The 19,452-nt window shown below is 42.0% G+C and overlaps 1 protein-coding gene across 5 annotated transcripts in view; it reads right to left on the bottom strand.

Moving 5' to 3' along the window:
* The window catches only part of hdac11 (histone deacetylase 11), a 76,593-nt gene that overhangs the window by 45,419 nt on the left and 11,722 nt on the right, over positions 1-19,452 (bottom strand). For all 5 annotated transcript variants that reach the window (XM_029502915.1, XM_029502910.1, XM_029502913.1 and 2 more), the window contains one exon: positions 2,463-2,505. In XM_029502915.1, coding sequence (XP_029358775.1) covers positions 2,463-2,505 — 43 coding nt within the window. The remainder of the gene's footprint in view (positions 1-2,462; positions 2,506-19,452) is intronic.

Here is a 19,452-nt window from a genome sequence, read left to right as displayed (position 1 = left end):
AACTTATAAAGAGTTTGGTCTAGACCTGCTCTATATGTAAAGTGCCTTGATGTAACTTTGTTATGATTTGGCGCTATACAAATAAATCTGATTTGATTTGATTTGAAAAAAGGTTTTGATTTTCATAGAAATATTTCTAAATTAAATATATATTTTTTTTAAATATATGGCACATTTTTTGTCAAATTATGTTTTGTCTATCCAAACATGTTTTGGTTCAACCTCCCACTTTTTTGTGTAAATTGTGTGTTTGCTGGTACGCCACTCTATTTTTGTCAACACCATCAGAAACATAATAATACTTTTCTGAAATATTTTCGCTCACTCGTTTTCCTTTAATAGTGCACACAGATCTTTAAATCAATAAAATAACATTTTTAAAGCCAAAGAAGTGAGTAAATTGAAATTGTACCATGAATTATATTTGTCTTTAACCTTTAGATTTAACAGCGACATTTTTAAGATTTAAAAATACACATGCACATTGGAAATGTGTTAGTCTCTAAAAAGGACATTTGTTTTATTCCTTGAAGGATATTTGTTCAAAGAAATACTTTAAAAAATATATCTGATAGAGTTGACAAGGCATCTTCGGAGTTGACAATTTGCAGGAACAATAAAGTGATCACCAACTCGAAAAATCTCATTGAAACGGTCATCTGAACTCTCAAACTCTCTTATCAAACTGTATAGATAAAGTAAAAACTGTAATAGATGAAGAAAACATCTGAAAATGTATTTTTCCCCTGAAAAACTGAGTTTTGTTAAGACGGGTGTTCACAAATCTTTCACATACAAAAGAGTATAATCACAAAACAAACTGTCTTAGATATTAGTCTGTTGATAAGTATTACATTTCTGACATAGCATTACAAAGTACTTGACGCTACTGGCCTCTTTACATGTTAATGTTGGCCTGGTTAGCTATACCATTTTAAATGTCAGCTAACTTGGGCTTCCTCCACTGTCTCTATCAATGCAGGGGGCCTTGGCATGGACAAATTTGAAGACCTCTGAAGCTGTCTGTTGGTCCTTTGCTTCTCAACGCTGTTGTCTAAAGCACACTGTGATGGAGTATCTAATTCTTGCTGGCCTTGCTCTTTCATTCTCTTGATTCTTTCTGTGCTTATTTCCCATATTTTCTTTTTTGCCCTCGTTCACCCTCTTTCTCCATCTTTCCCTCTCCTTTGTCAGGAACTCCTCCTTCAACTCAGACTGGCTCTTAATTTTTTCTCTCATTTTCTTTTGATACTCTCTGTTCCTTCTCCTTCACTCCACAACAGACCACTTCTGTCTCGCCATTTGAACCTGACATGCATACATACCATTCTGCATTCAGGTGTTTCTTATGGATAAGCATGCAAAAATTCATTGCATATCAGGCTGAGCAGCAGATTCTTCAGGAAGACCAAGGAGGAAGGGGTCCTTTAAGTTATAACTGCTCTAAATTATTCCTGATTTTTTTCCCAATTTAAAAAAGTCAGATGGTGTTGACAATAAGTCCAGACTTATTTTCAATTGATTAGAAAGTGCATTAAAAGCATTTCAAAATTTTTATGTTGTTAAGTTTGTTAAGTAAATACTACTAATTTTACACATAATATTTAAAAAATTACATTTTATACATATTTTTGGACTTTTTAAAGCATTGGAGTGTGATGAAACCTGCTTCCGGACATGGGTTTTTGTAGGCACTGGTCACCCATTATATCATTAAGAAGAAAAACTAAATATTAGACAACTTCAAAACACACTTAGTGGTACTACTCTTGCCCTGTTTATGACTTTGTTAGGTTTTTAAAATATATTATGCGCATTGTAAACTAAAAAACTGATTTATGTCATGGACGTGTTTTGTCCCAGCTCTCAAGAATCACATCAGGTCCCATTGTATCTGTTTTCCAATATTTAAAATTTGTGTTGATACCTTATATGACTGGCAGCCCCAGGCCTGGGAACCGAACCTGGGGCCTTTCTTTGTGGAGTTTGCATGTTTTCCCTGTGCCTGTGGGTTTCCTTCTACTGTCCAAAGACATCATATTTGGGTTTATTGGTGACTCTAAATTGTCCGTAGGTCTGAGTGCGAGTGTGTGTTGGCACTGCGATGGACTGGCAACCTGTCCAGGGTGTACCCCGCCCTCACCCAGTGTGAGCTGGGATTGGCTCCAGCAACCACGCAACACGGAAATGGATAAGTGGTTGAAGATGAATGAATGAAAAACCTTATATCAGCATTGGGGCTGATAAAAATCTGGTGAGTTGCATTAATTTTTGACTGTGCAGCCATATTTTCCCACATAAATATTTGGCATAATCATAAAAAATTCTGAGGGACCAGGGTTCGATACAGACAGCAACAGGGAATGTGCTTTGCAAGACTGGAGGTAAAACATGATTTAAGACAAACTGATAATCTATTTATGGACTTTGATAATTATCCATGCCTGAAACTGAAGACTTACCTACGTTGATGGCCCATCCTCGGTCAATGGCCAATTTTCCTGCCTGAGGAGGAAACAATATTTCAGATCCACATATAATATAGATAATATAGATACAGACACATTAAAAACATGAATTAATATGATGATGCATATTTTTTTCTTTTTGAAAGAAAATATCCTCAAAATAAACCATATACAGCCATATCACCAAGAATGCAACAGCTGATTTTTGAAAAAGTATTTTGTTATGAAATAAAAAAAAAAAAAATATAGAGAGCGAGAGAGCGAAAATATAATATATAATATAATAATATAATTAAAATCTTGAAATGTTGTGTCATTACCAAAGGTTCTAGTTTTCTATTTTGAAAAATTGCTACCAATTATTACACACACACAGAATATACTTGGTTCTGATTGCAGTACTACAACTGGTAAATTTTCTTCATTTGAAGTAATTCAGTGGTAGATTTACTTGGACGTGACTTGGATGTGAAGGATATTTGTCCTGCTGCATCACCAGCTTCGACTTGACTTGAGCAGGTAGACAAACAGTTTAATTATTAATCCTGCATGATCATAGTAATCAATTTTCATTTTGATGATGGTGAGTTGTCTAAGCCCAAGGCAGCTGAAACAGCAAACAAGCATGATCATTGTGCTCCCTCCTGTTATGTGTATTTTGGACCACAGCCCATTCAAAAGACAAGACAACATGCTCCTTTGCTCCACAGAAAAAGGAGGGTCCTCTGAACTCAGCCCCACACAATGCTCATCTTTTCACATGTATGTGAGAAGACAAACATAAACTGTAAGTTCAACTGCTATTGGTCAAACAAAAACCTCTCACACTCCTTTCACTTCCTTCGCTTCCTTCATACCCTCTTTAGATCCTCTTGCTTGGTTCCTGGATCCTTTCTTGGCTTTCTTGGCCCTCTGAGGCCCCACTTTGGATCTCGCTAGGAGGTTGGCCCTGACTTTCTTTGCAACTCTTCACTCTTTCCATGGTAGAGATGCGAGGTCCTACACTCAGACATGCAGCATCTCCGTGCTGATTCCTGGAAGCATCAAGGCTGAAGTTAGCATCAACTGCTAACTTATCTGTGTAGGGGAAGGACAGGGTCCAGTGACCTTGCATACACATACACACACATAGCCTGTCTTAAGTATAAGAAGACATGTCATATGTCGTATGTTGGGATTTGTCTCTGACTGCGTTGTTAGTAGGGCCAATTGAATAAAGAGATTCCCCATCTGACACGTGTGTCTCAACCATCTAACTCCTCTTTTAAAACACCTCTTTTGGCCACATCTGCAACACCAGAAACCCAACTAAAGAAACTCAACCACTCAGACCTGCAGCTCTGGACTTGGACAAAGCAAGAAGATAGGTTGCTTTGCCAAGAATTGGGTAATGTTCACTGGGCCAACCTAGCATATAACGGGCACAGCTAAGAACAAGACTGTTAACTTTTGTATATGCAAATGTAGATCTGGTGACTCTCTCTGCTAGGCTTGTGTATGTGTTTAGGTTATTGGTTAGCCACACCAGGAGTTGATGTTGATTTTTGTATTCTCACATATGCTTTCACTGTGCATGCAACTAACTCTCCTTTTTATCCTGGCACCTTGCAACTATTTCAGCTGGCATGTGGCAAGCCTGGTTGTTCAAGGTCCAATATGAGGGACCAAGAAATCCATGAATGCTCCTTCGGCCCATACACCTCATAATCCACCAAATACTGGAAACCCCAACGTTGTATCCAAACATTCAACAGCTGCTGGAAGGTGAAAGTGGAGCGGCCGTTAATGATCTGTGGGGATTTAGGGGGTTCAGCTGGAGGGCTCAGAGGGCTGGTAGAAACTGGTTTAAGGTGGGACACATGGAAAAATGGGTGGACATTCAAAAAAGGAGCCAGTCTCCGTTTAACCACACTGGGATTAATAATGTGTTCAATCCCATATGGTCTGATGCACCTGGGTGCCAATTTCCAGGCTTCAATTTAGAGAGGGAAGTCCTGGGTGGAAAACCAGAGAGTTGTTATTCAACCCAGGGGAAGCTGGTGGACGAGGAAGCCAGGTGATGTGACACAACCAAATGCAGGCTCTAGGTCCTGATTAGCCCATTCAGTTTTTCCATTGGTTTGAGGAGGGTAGCCTAATAACAGGCTGAAAGATGCCCCAAAGGTCTGACAATAAGCTTTCCATAACCTGGAGGATAACTGCAGTACCCTGTCCAACACAACGTCCCGGGAATGCCATGGAGTCTAAAAACATGCTGGATGAGTAGCAGTTAGCAGTCTCCAGAGCACAAGGTATTCCAGGCAGGGGGATGAAGTGCACAGCTTTGGAAAAACAGTCAACTGTCATTATAATAGTTGTATTACCTTCTGATGGAGGCAGGTCAGTGACAAAATTCACAAATATGTGAGACCAAGGCTGGTGGGGAATGGGGTGGGGGAAAAGAAGATCAGCGGGGGCCTTGTGAGAAGCCTTACTATGGGCACACAGAGCACACAATGATGTACTCCTTCATGTCAGCAGACATGGATGGCCGCAGAAGAGCCAGTGTCCATCACTGGAGCATTGGAGACCTGGTAGATGGGGGTACAAACAGTCAGTTGGTTGGGCATCCCTTGGGTGCTGTATGGTCCTCCTCAGCCTCCTGTACCACCCTTTGTCCTACCTGGCTGCTCCCATGACACAGAAAGAAGGCAGAATAGTGCCCTCAGTAGTTTACTCCACAGCAGGGGTGAAGTGATGCAACAGGGTTTCATATTCCTGGAGCCTCGTCAGTAGATGAGTAAGAAATTATACCAGCCCAGGAACAAAGACCACCGAGCCTGGAGTGAGTTAACCCTATGAGCTGAACAGCGGTAGGACAGGTTTTTGTCATCAGTCCACACCACAAAGGGATGAGTGGTGTCCTTCTGCCAGTACATCCATTCCTCAAGGTTTCAGCACGACCGCCAGCTGCTTTTGGTTACCCACATTGTTATGTCTCTCTCCTGGAGTGAGCCTGCAAGAGAAGAAGGCGCAGGGATGATGGATGGTGGTTCAGAGCAAGAGTGCTGGGAGAGGACTGCCCCAACACTAGAGTCAGAAGCATCAACCTTGACCACAACCTGAGCTGCAAGATCAGGGTGGGCTAACACTGGGGCAGAAGAAAATAATGGCTTCAATTTGATAAATGCAGCATCTGCAACAGATGACCACACAGGAGTTTTGACAGATGTTAGTTTGGTTAGTTCAACCTTTGAACCTTGCTTTTTTTGTTGGAAGAGTGGGCCATTAGTCACTGCCTGAACCTTGGCAGGGTTGGTCTTGAGCTTCCCTTTCTCCACCACAAAACCCAGAAGAGGAGACACTTCTCAGCCTTAACATAGAGTCTGTTATCTAAAAGCCTCTGCAGCACCAGTCTGACATAGTGGATATTTTCTTTGCAAGTGCGAGATAAAATCAAAATATCATCCAGGCACACTTACACAAACCTATTAAGCATGTCACAAAAGACATCATTCATGAGAGCCTTGAAGACTGCAGATGCATTAGTTAAACCAAAAGGCATAGCAAGGTACAGTGCAGTGACACCATGGTAGTGCAGTGATTTACATGGGCAAGGAAACTCCTGTCAATAGCAAAAATGTCTGTGGGTTCCGCTAGGAGCTTGGAGGGTAGGTCAGACTGAGATACAAAATCAGAGACAATAAAATTGTTGTCTGCACCAGAATCCACCAGTACTTGGAGGGGAAGGGAAACTTTTGACCAGGACACAGTACCAGGACAGCTGTTTGGGCCCCTCACTGCTGAGGGGTGATGAGGCTGCAGGAGGACGATGGTCCTGTGAGTGGAGGTGCAGTAGAGGAAGGTGGTCAAGGAGTCTTGGGCCATTAAAAAAGAAAGGGGTACCGTGTCTTTGTGCACACTCCCTTTGTCTCTCATGGAGGTGATTATCAAAACAAATGGTGCAACAATTAACTCCAACTATATGGAGGAGATTTCGTCAGAAGCTTCTAGCTCATCCTTCAGTTAGGTACCTCACTAAGCCCACAAACAAACAAACAAACAAAAAAAAAATACAAACAAAAAAAACCTCATAGTCCTTACTTATCCCACCGACTCTTGTCTGCAAGATTTAGAAAGTTAGTGGAGTAAGAGGAAACTCTCCCTGAGCCCTGACCTAAGGAGAGAAGCCTGCTACTATCCTCCTTACCCTGAAACAGATTAGTAAAAATCTCTGCTGTAAATGACTGAAAGGAGTGAGTAATGGGTAAGTTACTTTTCGCCATTCCCACAGGCCAAGCTGATGCCTTCTTGGATAATAAACTACAAATGAAATAAATCTTTGAATTGTCAGTGGAATAAGTTAAAGGTTGCTGGAACACTGGTGGAGGAAATGACTGCACGACCCTGTCACTCCTGAGTTTCTGATGGGTGTGGGGATAAAGGGTGTAGGGGAAAAACAAGGTCTAGAGGCCTTGTCTCTGTTCATGCGTCAGTACGAGAATCAGGTCATCAGGACCTGCTCTGGCACCTAACAAGTTAAAACAATAAGTAGAAGACATCTGGGTGCCAGGGAAGAGAACTACACCACACACTCACACATAGTGCTGTACAATCACTATGGTTGAAGTTCAAGATAAGGGTGAAGGCTATCCACACAACATACACACATAACCTGCCTTAGGTATAAGAAGCATGTCACATGTTTTTTCTGGTTGGTTCTGTCTCTGACTACGTTGTTAGTAGGGCTGATATGAATAAAGAGATTCCCCATCTGACACCTGTGTCCGGACAACCTGATTTCCTCTTTTCCACCTCTTTCTGCCACCACATAAATGGTGACCCCGATGTGACCAAGTTTGGATCCTGGGCTGAGAGGGAGGCCGCCAAACAAAGCCGCAGCATAAGGTAGGTTAAATTAAACCTACACTAGTAGACTTGCTGCGGGGGGTGACAGCTAAAGTCTCAGCTATTGTGGATGCACTTTAAATGAATACCCTTGAATTGAGGCTATTGGAGCAAAAACATTTTTGAAGGAGGAAATGGTGGAGGATCAGAGGGGGACTCAGGTGAAAACTAGGTGAAACCTGCATATGGAGATTCTGCTAGCAAATTCTGTAATAGTGTGTGTTATGTTATTATGGTTATGTATTTATGAGAAGCACGGAAGGTGCTCTGTGGCAGCTTGATCAATGTACGTGCAAATTCCATTTTGGCTGACTGGACATATCTGGCGGTATGACTGGCAAGTCATAGTGCTTGGATAGGCAGTCTGAGAGAAAGGAGGGACAAGTTCCTGTTGTGTGTTAGAAAAGTTAAGCTGTCCAACCACAGAACGGAGCCGGAGATGCTCGAGTTGTGTGCTGTGGAAATAAGAGTTTTGTGAAGCGCTGTATGATAAGTGAAGAGCCGGCACTCTGAGCCCCCTGGTTTGTGTGCGTGTGATAACCGCAGGCTGAGGATTTAAATGAGAAGGGAAGATGGGATGTGAGCTATGCTGTAAATTGGTGGGGCTATGGTCAAGATTTTGGGCAGCAATACTCTTAACCAGGGAACCCTAACCCAAATTGTACTCACTTATTAATAAATATATATGTGGAGGAGTATCATACCTCATCCACTAGTCAAGGAACAAGCTGAACTTAACAGATGCATTTCAGTAACAGTGCAAAAGAAAAGAGAAAGACCTACAAGTTCAATTTCGTCCAAGAAAATCAGTCAGATCCTCAGCCCTGGATTGGGGCAATTTATAATTAAATAAGTTATAGTTATAATACCTGTGTATAAGTCCTAGCTAAGAGTGAATATTAGACCACTCTAATTTCCAACTTAAAAAGGTTCAAAAATGAGAAAAAACTTGAGGTCACAGCAGGGGGGAACTGGTATGGCCGGCCAGTTCTCCCACTCCCAATAAATTAATTAGAGAGAGACAGGCAGGCAGGCATTGGAGGGGGGGGGTGTAGGCAGGAACATGTTGTTGCATGAAGTTCATGGAGTTGAGCTGTAATACAGAATTCATGCTATATGGGACCAGCAGGTGTTGCAGGAACATGGGATGGAGATGAGTCACCACCTGCAGGATGAGGACAGGGAGAGAGAGGAGAGGAACTGGGAGAGACAGAGACTTTGGCAGAACATGGTTAGTAAATGCAGTATAAATGCTTAGAACTGGGTGAAACTGTTTTTTTTTTGTGTGTTTTTTTTGTGTTTTTTTTTTTTTTTTTTTTAAGAAAGATGGTTTTTATCAGCGCATGCAAGGAGGGAGTTAGAGAGAAAGAGGGAGAGAGGGTGACAGGGAGAGACAGAGAGCGAGAAAGAGAGAGAGAGAGAAGCTCAGTCCTTCCCCCAGCAGCCTAGGCCTATAGCAGCATACCTAAAGAGTAGAGGACTTTTTAACTGTACGCTCTGTCATACAGGAAAGTTTTAAGCCTGGTCTTGAAAGTTACTAAAGAGTCCGCCCCCCGGACCGATGCTGGGAGTTGGTTCCATAGGAGAGGAGCCTGATAACTGAACGATCTGCCTCCAGATTTACTCTTGGAGACTCTAGGAACCACAAGTAAACCTCCATCTAGAGAGCGGAGTGGCCTGCTAGGACAGTAAGGAACTATGAGCTCTCTGAGATACGATGGAGCTTTATACGTTAAAAGAAGGATTTTGAATTCTACTCTATATTTTACTGGCAGCCAATGAAGAGCAGCTAACACGGGAGAGATGTGATCTCTTTTCCTAGTTCCTGTTAATATTCGTGCAGCAGCGTTCTGAATTAACTGAAGGCCTTTTAGAGATTTGTTTGGACATCCAGATAGTAATGAGTTACAGTAGTCCAGCCTAGAAGTTACAAATGCATGGACTAGTTTTTCTGCATCATCCTGAGAAAGGATGTTTCTGATTTTCCTAATGTTTCTCAGGTGGAAGAAAGCTGCCCGACTAACTTGTTTTATGTGAGGGACAAAGGACATGTCCTGGTCAAAAATTACTCCAAGGTTTCTTACAGTGGAGCTGGAGGCCCAAGTAATGCCGTCCAAACTGATGAGATGATTAGATAGTATTTTTCTGAGGTGCTTAGGACCGAGTACAATAACTTCTGTTTTGTCAGAGTTGAGAAGTAAAAAATTTCCAGTCATCCAGACTTTTATGTCTTCAAGACATGCCTGCAGTCTGACTATCTGAGTGACTTCATTTGGCTTCATTGATAGGTACAGCTGAGTATCGTCTGCGTAGCAGTGGAAATTGATGCTGTGTTTCCTGATAATGTTGCCTAGAGGAAGCAGATAAAGCGTAAAGAGGATTGGTCCAAGTACCGAACCCTGCGGGACTCCATGACTGACTACAGTACATGAGGAGGAGCTGTTGTTTACATGAACAAACTGATGTCTATCTGATAAGTAGGATTTGAACCACTTTAGTGCAGTTCCTTTAATTCCAATTTCATGTTCCAGTCTCTGTAGTAAAATATTATGATCTATGGTGTCGAATGCAGCACTAAGATCTAGAAGGAGAAGTATGGAGGCTGATCCATTGTCTGAGGCCATTAGAATGTCATTGGAGACTTTAACCAGCGCTGTTTCTGTGCTATGATGGGCTCTAAATCCTGACTGAAACTCTTCAAACAAACTGTTCCCATCCAGATGCTCGTGTAGTTGTTTTGCTACAGCTTTCTCAATGATTTTAGAAATAAATGAAAGGTTCGATATGGGTCTATAGTTTGCCAAAACATCTGGATCAAGATTAGGCTTTTTAAGCTGGGGTTTGATGACCACAGTCTTAAGTGCCTGAGGTACATAACCCAGAAATAAAGTCAGATTAACCAAATCTAGAATGAACGGCTCAATTACATAAAAGATCTCTTTAAAGAGGCTAGTTGGTACTGGGTCTAATAGACAGGTTGACGGTCTGGATGATGAAACTATAGAAGCTAGCTCTGAGAGATTTAGAGGTGAGAATGATTCCAGATGTAAAAGAGGCGCCGCAGCTGATTCAGCAGTTGCTGTCTTCAGAAGGGGATTTTTATCTAACGTAGGCAAGAGCTGATAAATTCTTTCTCTGATCGTGAGAATTTTGTCTGAAAAAAAACTAATAAAATCATTACTGCTTAGAGCTAAGGGGATCACTGGTTCAACTGAGCTATGGCTCTCTGTCAGCCTGGCTACAGTGCTGAAGAGAAACCTGGGGTTGTTCTTGTTTTCTTCTATGAGTGCTGAGTAATATGAACTTCTAGCACTGCGGAGAGCTTTTTTATACGTTTTTAGGCTATCTTTCCAGGCTCTGTGAGACTCTTCTGACTTACTGGAACGCCAGTTTCTTTCTAATTTCCTTGATGTCTGCTTCAAGGTACAGATTTGGTAACTATACCAGGGAGCCAGCCTCCTCAGATTGAATACTTTCTTTTTGAGAGGGGCGGCATTATCAAGATTCAAACACAGTGTGGCCATCGTGCTAGTCACAAGGTCATCAACCTGCGTATGGGAGAAATCCTCATTTAAATTTAGATATGGCATTGTTGGGAATGATGACCAAATGTTCTCTTTAAATTTAGCCACAGCAGCTTCAGATAAACATCTTCTATAGCTGAATTTATTCCTCAATGCTGTGGAGCCCATTAAAGTAAACTCAAATGTAATGAGGTAATGGTCAGACAGGAGAGAATTTTGGGGAAGAATTGTTAGCTTGTCAATTTCAATGCCATAAGTTAGAACAAGATCAAGGATATGATTGTAAAAGTGAGTGGGTTCATTCACATGCTGGGAAAAGCCAATTGAGTCTAGTAGGGAAAGAAACCCAGAACTAAGGCTGTCGCTTTCTACATCAACATGTATATTGAAATCTCCCAGAATAATGATTTTATCTGTACTAAGTACTAACTCTGATATAAACTCAGAAAACTCTGATAGGAATTCTGAGTACGGACCAGGTGGACGGTATACTGTAACTAACAGAACTGGTTTTTCACCTTTCCAGTCTGAGTGGGAAAGACTAAGAGTGAGGCTTTCAAAAGACCTGCAGCCAGATTTTGGTCTGGGGTTGATTAATAGGCTTGACTGAAATATTGCAGCCACCCCACCTCCTCGACCTGTGGTACGAGGGATATGAAAGTTAACATGAGTTGGGGGTGTAGCTTCATTAATGCTAACATACTCATCCTGCTGCAGCCACGTTTCAGTTATACAAAATAAATCAATATGGTGATCAGCTATGAGATCGTTAACTAGTAGAGATTTTGATGATAATGATCGAATGTTCAACAGTCCACATTTGATCGCAGTGTTATTTGAGACTAAATTTGTGGCTGTTTTAATTACAGTTAGGTTTTTGTTTTTAAGTCCTCTTTTGTTTAATTTGGGTTTATTAACTTTTCTAAATTTAGGTCGTCGGGGGACAGACACAGTTTCTATAGACCTAAACATAGACAGAGACTCTATTCTATTCTCGGCAGATGACCGCTCTGACTGAGGCGCAGAGGAGCGTGTTAAACTGCGGCTCTGTCTCCTGGTCTCGACCCGGGATTGTCAGGGTTTTGGATTTCTAATAAAATCGGCCATATTTCTAGAAATGAGAGCGGCCCCGTCCACGGTGGGATGGACACCATCTCTCCTAATTAGACCAGGTCTCCCCCAGAAAGACTTCCAGTTATCTATGTAGCCCACGTTGCTTTTGGGACACCACCTCGACAGCCAGCGGTTAAATGACGACATGCGGCTGTACATGTCATCAATGGTCCGATTGGGGAGGGGGCCGGAGAAAACTACAGTGTCTGACATCGTTTTAGCAAAAGTACACACCGATTCCACATTAATTTTTGTGACTTCCGACTGGCGAAGTCGGGTAACGTATATATGTACGATATATGTTGATCTGCAAAGCTGGGCATAAGTGAATGGATGAGAGAGAAGTGTTTTTTGGTTGAGGGGAGACCGCTGGAAGTGAACAAACAGAGTGAGGTGTTTAGGCCAGGTTGTGGCACAGAGAGGAAATTATGAAGTCAGAATTTAAGGAGTTAAAGTAAAGTTAAAGTCAAAGGAAAATGGTGAATGAGCAAAGACGAACGCCTCGAGGCTTGTCCTAGTCAAGTGTGATTGGTGTGAGTGGCCAGTGGGAGTGAGTAACTGGTGTGTGGGCGTGATAGTACAGTCTACTCAGTTGGCAACTGGCCGAGGAAAGTACACAGAAGCAGAAAGCCAAAAATAGTTCCCCAACCCCTTGTGCTTTTCCCAAGTCCTGTACAGAAACAGAACTTTTTTTCCTCTCCTCTCTTTCTTTACACATCAGTTAACATCAGTTTAAAAAGTGCCAGTAGCAAGATGAGTATCGTGCCAACAGCCCTGATCGCAGCTAAGTATCCAGAATACTTGAAACAAATTAGTAAAATTTCTAAAAAATGGGAGAAGCGAACAAAAGGAATGACCTCTGCATGGCCCAAGGATGGCATGTTTGATGTGTTAGTGCGTGAGGACATGGAAAGGCGAATCAATGATCATAAAATAAAAGACAAAAGTAAGAAAAGACAAGATAAAAGAAACTTGGAGATAAAAATGTAAACTTGTTTAAAAAAGAAGGAGAAAACTACAGGAATTTCCTGAAGGAAGGTTTGACTGAATTAAAAGAAAAACAAAATCAGCGTTACCAAAACCCCAAGCAGGAACCAGCAGGGATGTATCCATCCCTGGCTGGGGTAGTCAACTTTTCAGGTGATTTTGACGTGTTGCCACAGGCTGCATTGAGCCAATGTGACCCTAATGATGGTTCAAGAAAACAAGAAAACACTCAAATGAGAAATGATACTGCAGGCAACCAGGAGAACTCTCAGATAAACTGAAGTCAGTTAACAGGGTTAAACAGAACACCACAGAGTGACATAGCCATGCCCCAAATATACTGTAGCACTGAGTGCTAGATTGTTATGCAAAAAATAATGAGCGTGCAGGGGGGTTGTCGTAATGGCTAGTACTTGACCAAACAGGAAAAAAAAAAATCACAAAGTGATTCAAGAAATTTAGGAAGAGATAGACAGGTTACATAATAAGAAATGTAACCTGGAGGAAGCACAGGTAGCCAGTAACATGAACAAACCTGCTACAAAATCAACAGAAGGACAGCATGCTGGTCAAACATATGACTTTAGGCTAAGACCAAATTTAAAAATCCTGAGCGCTACACAGACAGCCAATATCCAATACTAATTAAAGGAACTGAAGGACATTATGTACCGTGGCAAACACTCACTGGGTTGGTTGGCCGGCTGCCCGATGAAGGTGCGAACAAATGGATCAGAGCTTTTAAGGAAGAAACTGTGTCCAAACTGCTGGCCCTGGGAGACATTAAAGCCATATGGGCACAGTGTTGTGGAGCCCCTGTTATGGAAAACATACAAAAAGCCAGCAAAAATGGCTGGATGTTGAATCCCAGAGCAGGTGGAGCTGAGTTCAATGCATTCGATCCATACTCTGGAAGGCGCTGCGTGGTGAGTATCCAAAAAAAGTAGATCCATCAGTGTTAAAAGGGGAGCCCCTATCAGAGACTGAAAATGCTGCAGCCTACATAACACGTCAAATGAGGAGGTGGAAACAAGAGACACAGTGTTTACCACATTGTTTCGCAATGCCATAGTGGAAGCAATGCCAGCCCCTGTCGGAAGAAAGTTGGAGGATGTTGTGGGATTTACATCCATGTCACATGAACAGTTTCGTGATCCTGTGGTGTACGCTGTTGACAAACACAGGATGGATGAAAAACAAATGAATGAGCAGCACAAAAACATGCAAGGAAAGAGCAAGGCAAAGTCACAGGGTGCAGTCGTGACGACCAAGGACACTCAAGCAGTAATTGTGCAGCCAAATGAACCCACTGCACCTGTCCTGGCGGTGGGGGCACAGAACGTTATGCCACCCCAGCCACTGACACAACCAACAGCTTTTGGAGCTCCCCAACCTCAGCCACCACCAGTGGTCAATGTCTTTCAACAACCATCTGACGTGCAGGGATGTCTGGCTTTATGTTACTTACACACCTTTGTATGATTGATAATCAGGCTGTTTTAAACTAATGAATCACATATTGTTTTAATATCTGAGTTTATACCTCTTAAATGTTTTTATACTTTTATTATACTGTTTGGATTTAACTAACTACTGATGATAGCGTAAAGAGTGACACCCACACGAATGAAGTAGCTACTGCACAATATAATAAAGATAATACATAGACATGATTGAAAAACACTTTTTATGAAATATCTATACACAGTATATTATAATCATGGTCTTTTTATTACTGAGTGACGGATATATACTGGGTTTGTGGACTTTGTGGTTTGTGTCTGTTCTCCTTTCTGTTGCACAGAAAACAGTTCTCTGAAAAGTCAGCTCTAGTTATTGCCGATTTTTTTCTGAGGAACATCAAGTTAGCGACACCGGCGGCCATAGTGAAGTGTATCCCGGGGGCCAGAGCAGGAGACAACCAGTCTTATCTGAAACTGCTGGCTAAGGGTAAACGTAAATATGCTAATATTGTTATTCACCTCAGCAGTAAAGACACCTGACTTCGCCAGTCGGAAGTCACAAAAATTAATGTGGAATCGGTGTGTACCTTTGCTAAAACAATGTTGGACACTAGTTTTCTCCGGCCCCCTCCCCAATCGGACCAGTGATGATATGTACAGCCGCATGTCGTCATTTAACCGCTGGCTGTCGAGGTGGTGTCCCGAAAACAACGTGGGCTACATAGATAACTGGAAGTCTTTCTGGGGGAGACCTGGTCTAATTAGGAGAGATGGTGTCCATCCCACCGTGGACGGGGCCGCTCTCATTTCAAGGAATATGGCCGATTTTATTAGAAATCCAAAACCCTGATAGCCCTGAGTCAAGACCAGGAGCCAGAGCCGCAGTTTAACACGCTCCTCTGCACCTCAGTCAGAGCTGTCACCTGCCGAGAATAGAATAAAGTCTCTGTCTATGTTTAGGTCTATAGAAACTGTGTCTCTCCCCCGACCACCTAAATTTAGAAAAGTTACTAAACCCAAATTACACAGAAGAGGAGCTAAAAACAAAAACTTAACTGAAATTAAAACAGCCACAAATTCAGTCTCAAATCTGCGATCAAATGTGGACTGTTGAACATTCAATCATTATCATCAAAATCTCTACTAGTTAACAATCTCATAGCTGATCACCATATTGATTTATTTTGTATAAGTGATCAGAGTTTTCTGAGTTTATATCAGAGTTAGTATTCAGTACAGATAAAATCATTATACTGGGAGATTTCAATATACATGTTGATGTAGAAAGCGACAGCCTTAGTTCTGGGTTTCTTTCCCAACTAGACTCAATTGGCTTTTCCCACCATGTGAATGAACCCACTCACTTCTACAATCATATCCTTGATCTTGTTCTAACATATGGCATTGAAATTGACACGCTAACAATTCTTCCCCAAAACTCTCTCCTGACTGACCATTACCTCATTACATTTGAGTTTACTTTAATGGGCTCCACAGCATTGAGGAATAAACTCAGCTATGGAAGATGTTTATCTGAAGATGCTGTGGCTAAATTTAATGAGAACATTTGGTCATCATTCCCAACAATGCGATATCTAAATTCAAATGAGGATTTCTCCCATACACAGATTGATGACCTTGTGATTAGCACTATGGCCACACTGTGTTCAAATCGTGACGATGCCGCCCCTCTCAAAAAGAAAGGAATCAAACAGAGGAGGCTGGCTCCCTGGTATAATTACCAAATCTGTGCCTTAAAGCAGACATCAAGGAAATTAGTAAATTAGAAATTAGAAATTTGGTGTTCCAGTAAGTCAGAAGAGTCTCACAGAGCCTGGAAAGATAGCCTAAAAACATACAAAAGAGCTCTCCACAGTGCTAGAAGTTCATATTACTCAGCACTAATAGAAGAAAACAAGAACAACCCCAGGTTTCTCTTCAGCACTGTAGCCAGGCTGACAGAGAGCCATAGCTCAGTTGAACCAGTGATCCCCTTAACTCGAAGCTGCTTTTAAAAGATAAAATTCTCATAATCAGAGAAAGAATTCATTGGCTCTTACCTGCATTAGACAATAAGCTTCTACTGAATACAAAAACTCCTGAATCAACTGCAATGCCTCTTTTACATCTGGAGTCATTCTCACCTCCGAATCTCTCAGAGCTAGCTTCTATAGTTTCATCATCCAGACCGTCAACCTGTCTATTAGACCCAGTACCAACTAGCCTCTTTAAAGAGATCTTTTATTTAATTGAGCCGTTCATTCTAGATCTGATTAATCTGACTTTATTTCTGGGTTATGTACCTCAGAATCTTCAGACCGCAGTCATCAAACCCCAGCTTAAAAAGCCTAATCTTGATCCAGATGTTTTGGCAAACTATAGACCCATATCGAACCTTCCATTTATCTCTAAAATCATTGAGGAAGCCATAGCAAGACAATTACATGACCATCTGGATGGGAACAGTTTGTTTGAAGAGTTTCAGTCAGGATTTAGAGCCCATCATAGCACAGAAACAGCGCTGGTTAAAGTCTCCAATGATATTCTAATGGCTTCAGACAATGGATCAGCCTCCATACTTCTCCTTCTAGATCTCAGTGCTGCATTCGACATCGAAATCAGAAACATCCTTTCTCGGGATGATGCAGAAAAACTAGTCCATGCATTTGCAACTTCTAGGCTGGACTACTGTAACTCAGTAGCTGGATGTCCAAACAAATCTCTAAAAGGCCTTCAGTTGATTCAGAACACTGCTGCACGAATATTAACAGGAATTAGGAAAAGAGATCACGTCTCTCCTGGCAGCTGCTCTTCATTGGCTGCCAGTAAAATACAGAGTAGAATTCAAAATCCTTCCGTTAACATATAAAGCTCTTACTGGCCAAGCTCCATCATATCTCAGAGAGCTCATAGTTTCTTACTGTCCTGGTAGGCCACTCCACTCTCTAGAATGAGGTTTCCTTGTGGTTCCTAGAGTCTCCAAGTGGAAAGCTGGAGGCAGATCTTTCAGTTATCAGGCTGTGTGAACCAACTTCCAGTATCGGTCCGGGGACAGACTCTTTTAACAATTTTCAAGACCAAGCTTAAAACTTAACTGTATGACTGAACTTATAGTTAAAAAGTTAAAGTCCTCTACTCTTTAGCTATGCTGCTGTAGGCCTAGTTTACTGGGGAAGGACTGAGCATCTCTCTCTCTCTCTCTCTCTCTCTCTCTCTCCCCCTCCCTTCCCCCCCTGCATGCGCTGATAAGAACCATGCTTCTTAAAAACCCCTGTTTTTCCCAGTTTTAAGCATTTGTACTGCATTCACTAACCATGTTCTGCCAAAGTCTCTGTCTCTCCCAGTTCCTCTCCTCTCTCTCCCTGTCCTCATCCTGCAGGTGGTGACTCATTGCCATCCCATGTTCCTGCAACGCCTGCTGTTCCTATATCTTCATGAATTCTGGACTACAGCTCCTCTCCATGAACTTCATATAGCAACATGTTCCTGCCTACACCCCCTCCATGCATCTCTTTCTCTCTCTTCCTTTCTCAACCCAACCAGTCGAGGCAGATGGCCGCCCCCCCTGAGCCTGGTTCTGCTCGAGGTTTCTGACTCTTAAAGGAAGTTTTTCCTTGCCACTGTCGCCAAGTGCTTGCTCATCGGGGGATCTGTTGGGTCTCTTTCAATAAATTTATAAAGAGTTTGGTCTAGACCTGCTCTGTATGTCAAGTGCATTGATGAGGTTTTAATGATTTGGCGCTATACAAATAAATCTGATTTGATTCCTTTTGATTTGAATGGAGCCAGATAATACAAAGAGGAAGTGTGCACTCCGAAGAGGACTACACCCACATACCTCATTTCATTTGTGTAACCATAACATAAGCTGGACCAGGGAAAGATAGAGCATCAGACTTTGTGAACTGATGCTGGAGTTGTCTGCTGGTCAGGGAAACATAGTCTGGTCCAGAGTAAACAATGTCTTTTTTACTGTCTATTTTACTGTTAGATGTTCAAATAAAATATATGATATTGATTTGGACATCTCCTGCATCCATCAAATGAATGCGCGAGTTCACTTTCGGAACTCAACACATGCAACACCCTGGCAATCGTTACCAACCTTGGAGGATGTATATAGGAGGTGGACGTGGTGGTGGTCGCACAAAGAGGTGTTGGAATTGTGGTGAATATGGACATGTTGCCAACATCCTCGAATTGGTGGGGACTTTCAGTACGGCCTTGGCCGGCTTCAGCAGTGTGGAGCTGGAGGGCCAGTAAACCCATGGGCAGGGCCCAAACACGGCTACTAGGGCTGCGGGTTAGGGTCAGTTCCCGACTGTTACCATAGGGACTGATGAAGAACAAATGCTGCAGGTGCAAATAGAGGGCAAGCATACGCCCATTTTGGTAGGCACTGGAGAGCAACTTACACCTGTGTAAGTCCAAAGTATGCCACTCACCTCCCCCATGTCTGAAAAATTTGTTGCAACGGTAGGATTCTCAGGAATAAAGCAGCTAATTCCAAAGACTGCTCCAGTGAAAATTGCCACTAATAATTCTGAAATCAAAATTGCAATATTAGTGTCAAGCCAAACCCCAATCAATTTACTAGGAAGAGATGCGTTGTGTAAATTAAGAAATTAAAATTTGATGCTCTCCTTTGGGAGTTTATGTTGACAAAGACGGCCTGGACAATCAAATGTTGATTAGCAAACTGAAAGGGCTAAAGTTTATTGGCTAGGTGAAATCTCTACACCAGTAACACAAGTGTTAGAGAAGTGGCGAAAGTACATCCGGGCCCAACAGCCTCTAAGCCATCGTTTGACTATCATTGCACAATGTTCTATAACGAAACAAAAAGTGAGAAATTAGTACAAAATGACAAAAGGAATCAAAGTTGAGCTGAGTTCCCAGTACATTGTTATTGAGCAAGAAGGAGCAGCATTTCAGGTAGAATGTAACCCGTTCCTCACAGAATGGTTTCATGTGCCAAAATCAACACCACACATTACCATGCTAAAAAAC

The sequence above is a fragment of the Echeneis naucrates genome, chromosome 5 (assembly GCF_900963305.1).
Source record: "Echeneis naucrates chromosome 5, fEcheNa1.1, whole genome shotgun sequence".
Lineage (NCBI taxonomy): Eukaryota > Metazoa > Chordata > Actinopteri > Carangiformes > Echeneidae > Echeneis > Echeneis naucrates.
Note: the sequence above shows the minus strand (reverse complement) of the source record. Positions and strands in the feature narration are given on the sequence as shown.